We start from the raw sequence: 11,809 nt of genomic DNA on the forward strand, positions 1-11,809 counted from the left end.
ACCTTGGTGAATGGGCGTCTCTGTCAATGCAAGAAGTGGAAGAGTACAGCTTCAACGATTTTATGATCGAGATGCTTTCGAGACGTGCAGAAGCAGAAGCGAGGTTCTACAAGAGAAGTTCGGCCAAGAACATAGCTAATGAGTACAAGAAAGCTCTTTCCAACTTTATACATATGAATGAGAGTAAAATCAGGAACAACACCGACATCACCTGCTTGGATTAAAGGTTTTGGGTAGCATGTGATGCAAATTTCAAGGCATTGAAAGAGATTGCCTTAAAATTCATGTCTATTGCTGCAACCGAAGCTGATGTGGAAAGAATGATTTCAATTGTGCGGAACCTGCGTAATAGGTTTAATCAAAACGCACGTGAAGATCCAATAAAGTGTAGAATCCTATTGAAGCTTTTCATGACAAATGAAATCCTGAAAAAGATATTTCCAGATCTGACTGATCTTTAACTTGCCGTAGCTCCTTGATGCTGTAGCTCCATGCTGCAGCTTGACCTACTGTAGCCCCTTGATGCTGCTTGATTGTAGATGTTGGCCTTGAATGATGCCGCTTGACCTGCCGTAGCCCCTTGCTGCCGTAGTTCGTTGCTGCCGTAGCTCCTTGCTGCTGCTTGATCATAGATGTTGCCCTTGAATGCTGCCGCTTGACCGTAGATGTTGGCTGTGAATGTTATCGCTTCAACCGCTAGCTCCTAACTGCCTCCAAACAGCCGTTTTGCTATGACCTCAATCACTTTTATTTATTATTTTAAATATTATTTAATTTTATTATTTGAATAGGCCAACTTATATTTGAGAAGCTCAATTTGAGACCACTTAAAACATTGAAATATCATAAATATTGAAATATTAAAAAGTGTATTTCAAAATATTGAAATTATAAAAATTTATAATACTGAAATTGAGACAAATTAATAAATTCAATGCGTTTTTTTTTGAAATAACTCTCAAATATTATTTTTTTGTTTATTTAATGATGAATAAATATGATTGCTTTAGTCAATCATAAAAACTAATTTAAGTTTAAAATAATGAAAGGATAATTTGATCGTTTTTTAAAATACAATTATTTTTGATGATTTGCAAGAATCTTTGAAAAGAATATAATATAGGTTCTATTTTTGTAAAATTTATCCAAATCATGTATTACATAAATTACGATTAAAACGATGAAAGAACCAAAAAGTGTGTTTTGTGTTTTGTTGTTGCGTGTTGGATGCGGGATCCTGTTATTTCCGAAATCGACAAAAAATTTGGAAATTTAATTTCCGAAATCGAAATTATATTAATGTTTTTAATATTCTTATATCAAAAGGATTAAAGTTCATTAAGAGAAAAACAATTCGTCTTCTTCAATCTATTGGCGCATTTATTTCTACACGCCAATAAGGAAGGGAAAATTATAAGACACCATGGTGTCTTCAAAACGCTAATTTTTGATATTTTTAACAACCCTAAAAATAGAAGACCTTGGAGAAAACGTTTATATTTCTACAAAATATAACAACTTGGCATGGTATAGATTTATGAGGATGTTAAATCAGCCTGCAGCATATCCAGTGCACCCGGACTATTATGAAGTCGAAAACCCTAATGGAACATATGAAAATATTTTCGACCCAGATGCTATTATTGTTCATGCTTCATTTTCTGGCGCCCAAAACTCTTTCTTATGCTTGGCAAATGACTTTTACGAAAAACCTACAAAGTTATACGAACCACCAAGTGGAAGTATTTCAGACTTTCAAGTATGGTTTACTACAGATGGAAGAAAAAGAATAATTCCATTATACCATGCGTTTTACTTAGAACTTAGTTTCATATACAACTACTATCGAACGGTAAAAATATAATTTTTTAATACGGTTGAGGTGTTGGATTTGGTTGCCAACTAGACTGTGGTGCAGGTTCAGGCTGTTGTATAACAGGAGCTTGTTCTTCTGGTTCAGGGTCTTTATGTATAATACCAACAAACTGACCTACTCTTTTACCAATATTTTTGACACCGTTCCATACTCCTCTTCCGACAGATTTTATTCCATTCCATATACCTCTTCCAACATTTCGAAAGAAGTTTCCTATCTTACTGAAGAAACCCATTTTACTATATGTAAAAATCTAATGTCCACCTAGTCTCTTACGTTTCCTGTTGAGTTCCATAGCATTCTTTAACTGGAACTCATACATTCTGTTTCTCCTCTGGTAGAAAACATATTCTGGGTCAACTCCTGTGTTCGCGTCATCTGCATAAAGTTGTTTATATCCCACTTCAGGGTTTGTATAAAACTCTTTCCATCTCATATTTGCATACCATGGTGGCAAACCTAACGCAGCGTCATTTGACATGGCAGTTTGCATTTGTACATCTGTTGGCACTTGACCATAGTTTGCCATTGCAGTTTGTATTCTAACTTCATTTGGAATATTCTCTGGGTTTGGTTGTCCAGGTTGCTGTGCATTCGCTAAGTTCTGTGCGTCCATTTAATATTAGATAAAAATATCTCTTACGAGTACATATGCTGAACATTTGCAGGCATTGGTTCATCTTCATATTCTCTGTACTTTTCTGCCACGTCAAATAAATAAATGACACAATGGAAAAAACCTAAAACAAGTAGTCCTATTTCAAACCACATTTACTTACTAATAAAATTTCTTTATTGTGACACTTTCTCCAGTTTATAGGACCTCTCTCATATTCTATCTTGTCATATATAAACTCATAGTCATGTATGTCCTCTAACCATCTCATAACGGTTTCCAAACCACTTTTATCGGATGTAAAGTAAAAGCATGGATGGTTATGTATAACGTCTAAAGTTTCTAAAGAGTCTCTCAAAGTCCAGTCTACTTGGTATTGAAAATCCCATGTGTTATAGAACGGCGGGTCCACTATAAAGAAAACATTTTCCTTGTCTTTATATTTTCATACAACTCTGTCCAATGACATCTCACAAACTCTATACCTCAATATATTTTTCTATGTCCTCTTTGAAAACCTTTGTATAGTTAAGATATAAAACTTTTGACATAAGTGTTTCAATGTCATGAACTCTTATAGAACCACTATATAATAGTCTAGCAGATATACTATCCCAGTCTATATATTCTGCTTTTTTCAAAACCTCTCTCACAATATTTTTCTTATCTAATGGTATACGTTCCATCTTACCTATAGGTATCTTTTCTTTTAACTCTTTCAATATATTGTTTGTGTCTGGTATATGTTTGAGACGGTCCATATAGTTGTCGAAGTCATTGCATATAATCTTTGAGTCAGGAAATATTGTATGGCACAAATGGGATATATAGAAACTTCCACCGAACAAATCTACAAATGTTAGACCATTCGGTAGTTTCTTAAGTTCTCTCAATATAATATCTTTACATTTACTCTTATTTCCAAAGAACGGTAACAGTGGTTTTGTAAAATTCATTTATATATAATAATAAAAATTTTTTACCCGAAAAGTGACAGAAAAGTGACAAAGCATGAAAACATATATAATTTGTGAAAAGCGACACATTATATATGTTTTCGACCCAGAAGAAGGCTTCTTCCCAGAAGCAATGGAGGAAGAAGAAGAAGAGGAGGAAATACAAGACTCTATCCAAGAAGAGTCCTCCGAATTCACACCAGAAGACTAACAATTTTCCGAATAAAAACTTCATTTATACTAAACATCTTCGGGGCTAGAGGGCGCAACGCGCCTGGAAGCCCCACTACCTTTTTTTTTCATATGGTTTTATGATAGATAAGCATTATATTCCCACTCATTATATTCGTAAATTTTGAGGTTTATCCTTCGCTTTTAAGATCATTGAATTTGATTTTTATATAAAATAGTTATATATTAGAAAATAATATGAGTTTATGTGATATTATTTTTCAGAAGATTTCATTCTATATGCCTATGAAAAGTACTCTCAAAACTAACTTTTTCCTAATTATAATTAAATCTAGAATATTGTATTATGCTTAGTAAGGGTTTCGTTTTGCTAAAATTGTCACTTTTATAGCATGTTTGTTTTTGGATGTTTTGCGAAACCAAAAAAAAAAAACTATGATATACAATGTGTGTGTAAAGAAAATACTTTATTTACTAGTTAAAAAATCATTTGGTATTGATCAAGTTATTTTTTCTGGATAAGATATTATATGGATAATTGGATAGAAAATACAATTATATAATCTTGTACCTGGTTTAATTAAGCTAATTGTCATCAGAAACTTGTAATTTTTATGAATTTCAGATTTTCTTTTCATTACTGCTTTTCTTAATAGGTCAAGTTCTTATTTACGTTATAAAGTATGATATTTACAAATATCAAGTTATCATGTTTTTTGAGAAATTATGAGAAACAAACAAAAATGAAAAAGATAGGAATAGCAATGAATAGTGATGTGGGTATAGAAAATGTAAGAGATATGAATGCAAAGCAATCAGTATTTAGGATATTGACCATAGATTTCGAAAAAAAAATGCTGCATATTGAGCGAAAACTATGATTATATTATAAGGCTGTCATTTAAAGCATAATGAAACTATTCCCTTTTCATTTTAATCGAATAAGATAGTAAAGATTTTTGAATTAGCTAGAAACTGATGAGATGTTTTCACAAATCAGATTTTTAATCTCTATAATGCATAATTCACTCAATATCTCAATTTTGATATTGCGAGATATTTTTGCTATCGGTTTCGCAATTTTGACACAATAGCAAGAGGGTTCTATAAGCATTATTATCAACGTAGAATCTGAATATCATATCAGAAAATGTCGCAAATCTGACATCTACCCGACCAAATAGCAAAAATAATTGAATACTTTTCGCAAAAACTTTAAAAATCGATAAAAATATGAAATATAGATATTAAAGAGACTTTTTATATAATATTCATAAAGATTTTCCAAAAATATGATACCGCAAAATTAAAAAAGTGACGTCTTGAGTGGAGTCAAAGGTCGAAATTGCTAGCTAAATGTTTTTTAGCGAAATTGCGTATTGTACGTTTTCTTCGCAAAACGAAACCCTTATGCTTAGTATTATTTCATTTTTCTCATTCAATTTAGAATTTACAAATGTCAAAAAATTGAGAGCTGTCACTTTTGATGAATTTCTGTTTATTACAATATACTAATAAATTTATTCGCTTAAAATGTTTTCAATTAAGGGTGGCTTCCGACCAAATTGTCACTTTTTAGCCCAAGTGAGAAAATTTCGTAATTTATAACCAAGTTTTTTAAAATCTATATTTAATAAAGATTCTATTTTTCTTATTAAATTTCAAAAATGAGGGGGTTCGGAATCGTCCACAAATTGCCGAAAGGGTTTTTGCTAGTTTTGAATCCGCTTATTTTTATCGACCAAAATTATAATAAATATAATTTTCGATAAGTATTCTACCCAAATGATTCTTCAAAAAATTATTTTTCGGATTTTATTCCGTAAAAAAACGTTGCAGAAAACGCCTAGAAAATTTCGAATTTTCCCTAAAAAATTCAGTGCAGGTCGATTTAAGAGATTTTTCAAAAATAATCATATCAGTAGATAGGGTATAATATAGAGGAGCTTTATGAATAACTCAAAATCCGGGAAACTCAATATTCAACGAGAAAAACGCTTAACGAATCTCACTTTTGGTGTAAACATCACAAAAAATTGAGAGAGCTTTCTGGTCGGAAGCCTCCCTTAAAAAAATTCTCAAAGAATTTTTTTACATCCCTGTTCCAACGTTTGTCCCCAACGTTAATGAAACATTTCATAATAATATAGAATGAGTTCAAATATGCGAACAGTTGTGAATTCTGAATTTTGAAAGTAAAAAATGAATATTGAATTATGCTATCATAATGATGGTTTAAATATATTGCTCAAATAAATCAGCAAAAGAAACAGATAAAAGATAAAATTTTGGATTGGATATTATATTATTCTTTGATACGATTTGATTTGTACATAATTTCTCATATTGATTCCTAAGAATGAATATCTTTTATTTTTTGAAATTCAAAAATGGATTTTGAAATTTGAAGAATTTTCGAATTTTGTTTATAATTTATTGATATACTATATTGATTGGATCTTATTCTAGTTGGCATAATTTTCAATTTAAATAATTTTTCTAAAATTGAATTTCCAAATAATATTGAATCGATCATATTATTCTTAGCTAATTATCTTGTATTTCATCATTTATTGAACCAATTTAACAATTTAAAAATCGATGATATTCAATTTTTGCTGAGTCAGCATTGTAGAAATACATATGATCTGTATGGCTAGCTAACATATTAATCATTTGGTTAAAATTAAAGATTTCAATGCATTGGCAATAATAGAATCAACATCTTTATCAGTTTTTGAAGCGATTATTTTTTAATATCGGCATTTAATACCACTTCATCTCAGATAATATTTGCCATTACTTTTTTTCCCATGCATTCATTTCAATTATTTTTTCAAAGCCTTATGAAAAGTTGTAACTCACAAAAATATTTATACTACTTCCAGTCTCAATTGAAGAAACATAACTTATTATATCATATTGTATAATAAAAACACTTATCCATAAATTGAAAGAATCGTTATATGATCAATTTTTCAGATAGATTCCTTTTCAATGATTATTTTATTCTTCAATTATTTTTACGTAATAATGTCCAACTCATGTAGAATAGATTATCGATTTCAAAATTAAAATTACATTTTTTCTAGAAAATCGAAGCTTAGTTAGCCAAGACAAGTCCCAAACTTAGCGATCAGCATTTTAAGTACTACATAATATCGGATAATGATCTACTAAATAAAATTATAAAAACCTCGATTTTTTAAACAGAAAAATTTAATAAACAAGAAAGTACAGAAAAATGATAACAAAATTAAACAAGTCTGCTTTTCAATTGTTTTCGCATATGTTGAATAAGCTATATGGATCGGAAGTGGATACTTTTAACATATCAATTAAATTTTTGGATAATGGAGTATAACTATCCATTTCAACGTTTTTCTTATTAGAAAATTCCTGCAAATTTTCTGAAGATTGAGCCATTGGCAATGGAATTTGAATACCATAAGATTGCGTGATGAATTCATTTGGTTTTATTCCTAAGTCTGATGGATATTTTTGATAAATTAGTTGATATCTATATCTACATTGAACATCTGTTCGCCCATGAATTTCATTTGCAACCTTGGTCCAACTATGGTCTCTATTGATTGCAACAGCACGCATAAGCATTATATCTTCTTCTTGGGTCCATGGAGATTTTACAATAGTTGGATTGAGTGAGCGGTTCCAACGTTGAGAACATTGACTTCGAGTTCTTCCATTTCCGACAAAATTGGCCACTAGACGAAAATCGGATATACCAAATTTATGTATGCCCGCGAGAAGTCTTTGATCTTCGTATTGTGTCCAAGAATTAAAAGTTTTGTTAACGAATTTCTTTCTACTCGAGCTTGAAACCGGAATAGGCCTGGAATCTACTTCTAAGAGCTTAATTAAATTATCGAGTGGCTGAGTTGTTCCCAAAACCGAAATGCATTGTTTTAATAATTCGTTAGCTGGGGTTTTATTGATAATGAAGCTGTAAAAGATTTCCTTCATCTTCATAACTTTCAACTCATCGTAGCCTGAGAGGAAAACGTCATAAATATTAAGAAGAGATGGTTCTTCTGCCATCTCAGAAAATGAACAGTTTTGAAATCGTCTAAAGGTCTATTCAAAATTTTAATCCCAATTTAAAGTTTTTTAATTATTTGACTATAAAGGACTGTAAAAGCATATTTTGTTCAAATTCAAATTTTGATCTTTTGAAAAATTGAAGAACATTTAATAATTAAAAATTTCATGTTCTACGCTTTGTCCTCTAATTTAGATAAGTAATTGCTAAATGTAAATTTTAAGATGAACGGTTATTTGATAAAAAAAATTTCTATTATTCAAATTTTCTCTTTTAGAAAATGTCGACGAATGTAAAACAAATACGAATCTTTTCGATCTAGATATCTACCCATTCAAAAAATAATTATATGAAATTTTTAAAATCGTAATGATATATTTTACAAATCTCATGAGAGAGCTCTAAATCAACTTTTATTTTTTTTACCATCTTTTTTTTGAAATTTCAGAAAATCTTTTTTTGAATTTAAAATTTGAAACCAAGCTTGGAAATATTTTCAATATTTGTAACTTAAATCATATGCATATATTAATTTAGCAAATAATAACAATTTAATTGTGTAATTTTTTATTGGTGAAAATAACACAATCTTATCATTAAAAAAACATTAATTGTTTATTCATCTCATATCATTATAATTCTATTTTTATATATATCTTATGTACTTTATCTGTAAAAAATTATTTATTAAAATGTTTTGTAGAATTGATATCCATTAGAATGGATTTTAAATTCCATACAAGTGTATTATAAAACCATCTATTTGATTTTTTGTTTTCGTTTATATTTATATATTTTGAATAATTAGAAATGTGTAAGTAATAATTCTATTCGATTAATTTGATGATAGTGGTCTAAAAGTTAATTTTTGAATAATTTGTAATTATCGTTTTATGAAAAAATGGGATAAATATTCATTATATTGTTTCTCATCGAAAAATATGATATGTTTAAAAAAAAAAAAAAAAAAAAAAAAAAGGTAGTGGGGCTTCCAGGGGCTGCGCCCCTTCTAGCCCCGAAGATGTTTAGTATAAAATGAGGTTTTTATTCGGAAAATTGTTAGTCTTCTGGTGTGAATTCGGAGGACTCTTCGTGTTTCTCTTCTTCGTGTTTCTCTTCTTCTTCCTCTTCCATTGCTTCTGGGAAGAAGTCTTCTTCTGGGTCGAAGACATTATATAATGTGTAATTGAATGACACATTATATCTTTCTTTGAGTTCGCTCCTGACAAAGAACTTAGTTCCAGGAATACAGAAGACTTCTGTGCGTTGGAAAAGCTGATGTCCTGGAACAAATTTGGCAATTAGAGACTTCTTTTTTCCGAATTGTTCAGGAGTTTCCATGACGACAGTAACAACATCTCCATCTGCGAGGTCTTGTTGTTGTTCGGAAAGGTAAAGAGCAATGATATAAATGGTTGCTGCGTTGAATTCGAGAAAGTCGAATTCAAATTGTGTAGTCGTATAGCAGTCAAACCATTTTGTACAGTTGTCTCCGAACTCGTCAATGTATTCATCTTGGTCATATCCGTAACTAAAGACTTGGAATTCGGCAATTGTCTTGTCGAATGACCGTTGGATGTTACGAGGAAGATTTTGACGAACTTGGTATAAAGTTCTCAACATTATGAGCTTAGTAAATGTTGGAAAATACTGAACTAAGACATCGCTAAGCTCAATTGGACTTGGAATTGTCTTAGTAAGTTCAATTGAACTAGCAATTGCTTTGTTCAGAACTTCACAGAACTGAGTATTGTATATAGCGTCTGGTTGTGTGTTTTCTTCGGCGTCTTTGAGATATTTAGAGCAAATTTGTTGAAGAATTTCTCTTAATTCGCTGTTAGACTTTTTGGCGGTTATTCTAACAGCTGTGCCAGTTCTTGGAGGTTGTGGGGCTTTGGCTTTGGTTAGCGGTTGAGAATTGTTAATGTTGGCTTCCATTAGACAAAAATAAACTGTTTTTTTCGGACTACTCATAGAAAAGTTTAAAATAAACCGTTTTCGTCAACGGTAACCCCCTCTATTTTTTTATTTTATTTAATAGTTACCGTTGGCAAACCGTTCCATCTCAAATATTGAATGAACTATAAACGTTTTTTGTTTTCTATATATACTTTTTTGTCCAACGGTAAAACTTTTTACACAACGGTTTTTGAGAGTCGTCGCCGTTGACTTTTTTGTAGAGCACTCAAAATAGTACAGCTTTGTCTGGACAAGTAAGGGTCTATCGTCGCTACAGGAAAAGTTACAGGCGTTCCAAGGAAGTATACTTTGAGAAGACTTTCCCCCTTATAGAATGAGATAGGACGGTTATTTTACAAAACTGACAACACTTTGACCGAGTAGTTTTTTGTGCTGAACAAAAAGTGTCATATAAACATCTGTCAAAAACCGCTTTTAACTTCACTTAAAATGCCACGTAAGCTACGTAAGAATATACGTAAGAGGAAGAGAGCATTGAAACATCCAATAGTAAGACTGACACCACAACAACAGTTGCAACAACAAATGCTGAATGACCCCACTATGTTGCAACAAATGTCAAGCAATCCTATGCTTTTAAACCGAGTTGTTGGTGCACAGAGTGGAGGTTTAAGAGCGGCACTTTTAGCGAAAATGGCAGGCTATGGTGGAGCTGCAGACGGAACAGCCTATAACCCTCAAAGTCAAATGAATTTGAGTTCACTCAAAAATCAAATAACAGATGTCAAAAAGTCAAACATAGACATACAGAAGCAAATAAGTGAAAACGAAAAGAAACTAGAATATGACAGACACACAAAGAAACTCAATGAGTTAAACGTAGAGAAAAAAAGAAAGAAGAACAACTGAAAGAACTAAGTACAGAGGAATATGCGAAAAAAGTGTCAGAAAAAGCAGCAGAAGTAGCAAAAATGGAACAAGATGTCATAAATTTGAAAAACCATACTACTCAATATAAAATACTGAAAGATGAAGAGATAAAACAAAAAGCCCTGAAGACATATATGGATAGCGATGAGTATAAAAAAGAAGTTGAAGCAAATGTAAAGGCAGAAAAACTTTTACAGTTGCAAAACCAAACCGTACAGTATGAAAACTTAGCACAAGAAAGTAAAAATAACGACGCGGCTATGCAAAAGGCAATGAAAAGCGCAGAATATATAAAAGCCAACAATGACTGGTTAGATGCCCAAGCCAACGCTAAAGCAGCCCAACTCATAGGGTCAATAAGGACAAAAAATACAAGCGGATGAAGATAGTTCAAATGAAGCTTTAACAAATGCTGACTTTAAGAACGCCTTCGAAGCTCTTCATAGTAAGGTGAAACAAGTGAACGACTTCTCATCTGGAAAGAAACTGAAGTCTGAAGGTTTCGACAAAGAGTTAAGAGAAGTAGCACAAAATATGACGAAAATAACAGATGCAGCAACGAGACAGGCAGTTCAAAGTGCCTATGACGCCGTTAGAGCAACTGTTGTGGAAAGTCAAGAAAAAGAGTTACAACAGACCAAAACAGACCTAGTAAATGCTTCTTAAGAACGAAAAGTCAGGTAGGACATTACGCTGCAGATGGAACATATGTGCCAGCTGGTGGAACTTATATACCACCAAACCCTCCAAGAGAAGCACCTGCACCAGGACTACCTAAAACATTTACATCGTCACATGGACACAGACACAGGCATGCACCAAAACCAACACAACAACCACCTCCACAACCAGCACCACAACCAACAGTTCAAAACACTGCACAGCAACCAACACAACAACCAACAGTTCAAAACCCTGCACAACAACAACCACAAACAGAGCAAGGACATAAAAGAAGTAGAGAACAAGGAAACCAAGAATTCTTAAAAAGCTTAAAGAAGAGTGTGGTTTCCCAGATACTGTTGACTTTAGTGACAGATATAAAGAAGCTATTGGAAAGTTCAAGGATGGAAATACTGACCCGAACCTATTTAGCTTTATGGCTCAGCACCAAAAACGGATATAATCTCAAACCTGGAAAATACAAGCTCGCTAAGGATATGATTTAATAGCATATCATCCAAATGACATGGATGAATTTACTCCGAGATATTTGATGTCAGAGCTAAATGACAATTCAACTTTCGTCATGAAACGCG

At 31.9% G+C, this 11,809-nt stretch overlaps 7 protein-coding genes across 7 annotated transcripts, besides 4 other annotated features; 4 read left to right on the plus strand and 3 right to left on the minus strand.

Moving 5' to 3' along the window:
* Nucleotides 1–1,468: part of a mobile genetic element that runs on past the window's edge.
* On the plus strand, nt 63–224 carry TVAGG3_0698430 (uncharacterized protein; the record flags this gene model as incomplete). Its single annotated transcript, XM_001298306.1, has 1 exon — nt 63–224. One exon carries the CDS (start codon nt 63–65, stop codon nt 222–224), a length of 162 nt encoding a protein of 53 aa, XP_001298307.1.
* A 69-nt stretch (nt 1,469–1,537) lies between the features above and the next one.
* On the plus strand, nt 1,538–1,827 carry TVAGG3_0698440 (uncharacterized protein; the record flags this gene model as incomplete). Its single annotated transcript, XM_051243286.1, has 1 exon — nt 1,538–1,827. A coding segment is annotated over one exon (290 nt), but the record flags the coding sequence as incomplete, so codon positions are not given.
* A 302-nt stretch (nt 1,828–2,129) lies between these two features.
* On the minus strand, nt 2,130–2,492 carry TVAGG3_0698450 (uncharacterized protein; the record flags this gene model as incomplete). The annotated part of the gene is made up of 1 exon (XM_051243287.1): nt 2,130–2,492. The coding sequence occupies one exon, from the start codon at nt 2,490–2,492 to the stop codon at nt 2,130–2,132; it is 363 nt and encodes a 120-aa protein (XP_051089874.1).
* A 1,011-nt stretch (nt 2,493–3,503) lies between these two features.
* On the plus strand, nt 3,504–3,659 carry TVAGG3_0698460 (uncharacterized protein; the record flags this gene model as incomplete). Its single annotated transcript, XM_051243288.1, has 1 exon — nt 3,504–3,659. The coding sequence occupies one exon, from the start codon at nt 3,504–3,506 to the stop codon at nt 3,657–3,659; it is 156 nt and encodes a 51-aa protein (XP_051089875.1).
* Nucleotides 3,660–5,107: 1,448 nt separating this feature from the next.
* Nucleotides 5,108–5,144: a mobile genetic element.
* Nucleotides 5,145–5,187: 43 nt separating this feature from the next.
* Nucleotides 5,188–5,706: a mobile genetic element.
* A 1,207-nt stretch (nt 5,707–6,913) lies between these two features.
* On the minus strand, nt 6,914–7,699 carry TVAGG3_0698490 (RNA polymerase II transcription regulator recruiting protein; the record flags this gene model as incomplete). The annotated part of the gene is made up of 1 exon (XM_001298307.1): nt 6,914–7,699. The coding sequence occupies one exon, from the start codon at nt 7,697–7,699 to the stop codon at nt 6,914–6,916; it is 786 nt and encodes a 261-aa protein (XP_001298308.1).
* Nucleotides 7,700–8,652: 953 nt separating this feature from the next.
* Nucleotides 8,653–11,809: part of a mobile genetic element that runs on past the window's edge.
* Nucleotides 8,760–9,638, minus strand: TVAGG3_0698510 (uncharacterized protein; the record flags this gene model as incomplete). Its single annotated transcript, XM_001298308.1, has 1 exon — nt 8,760–9,638. One exon carries the CDS (start codon nt 9,636–9,638, stop codon nt 8,760–8,762), a length of 879 nt encoding a protein of 292 aa, XP_001298309.1.
* TVAGG3_0698520 (protein of unknown function, DUF4106 family) lies at nt 10,110–10,354 on the plus strand (the record flags this gene model as incomplete). Its single annotated transcript, XM_051243289.1, has 1 exon — nt 10,110–10,354. A coding segment is annotated over one exon (245 nt), but the record flags the coding sequence as incomplete, so codon positions are not given.

The sequence above is a fragment of the Trichomonas vaginalis genome, chromosome III, assembly GCF_026262505.1.
Source record: "Trichomonas vaginalis G3 chromosome III, whole genome shotgun sequence".
Lineage (NCBI taxonomy): Eukaryota > Parabasalia > Trichomonadida > Trichomonadidae > Trichomonas > Trichomonas vaginalis.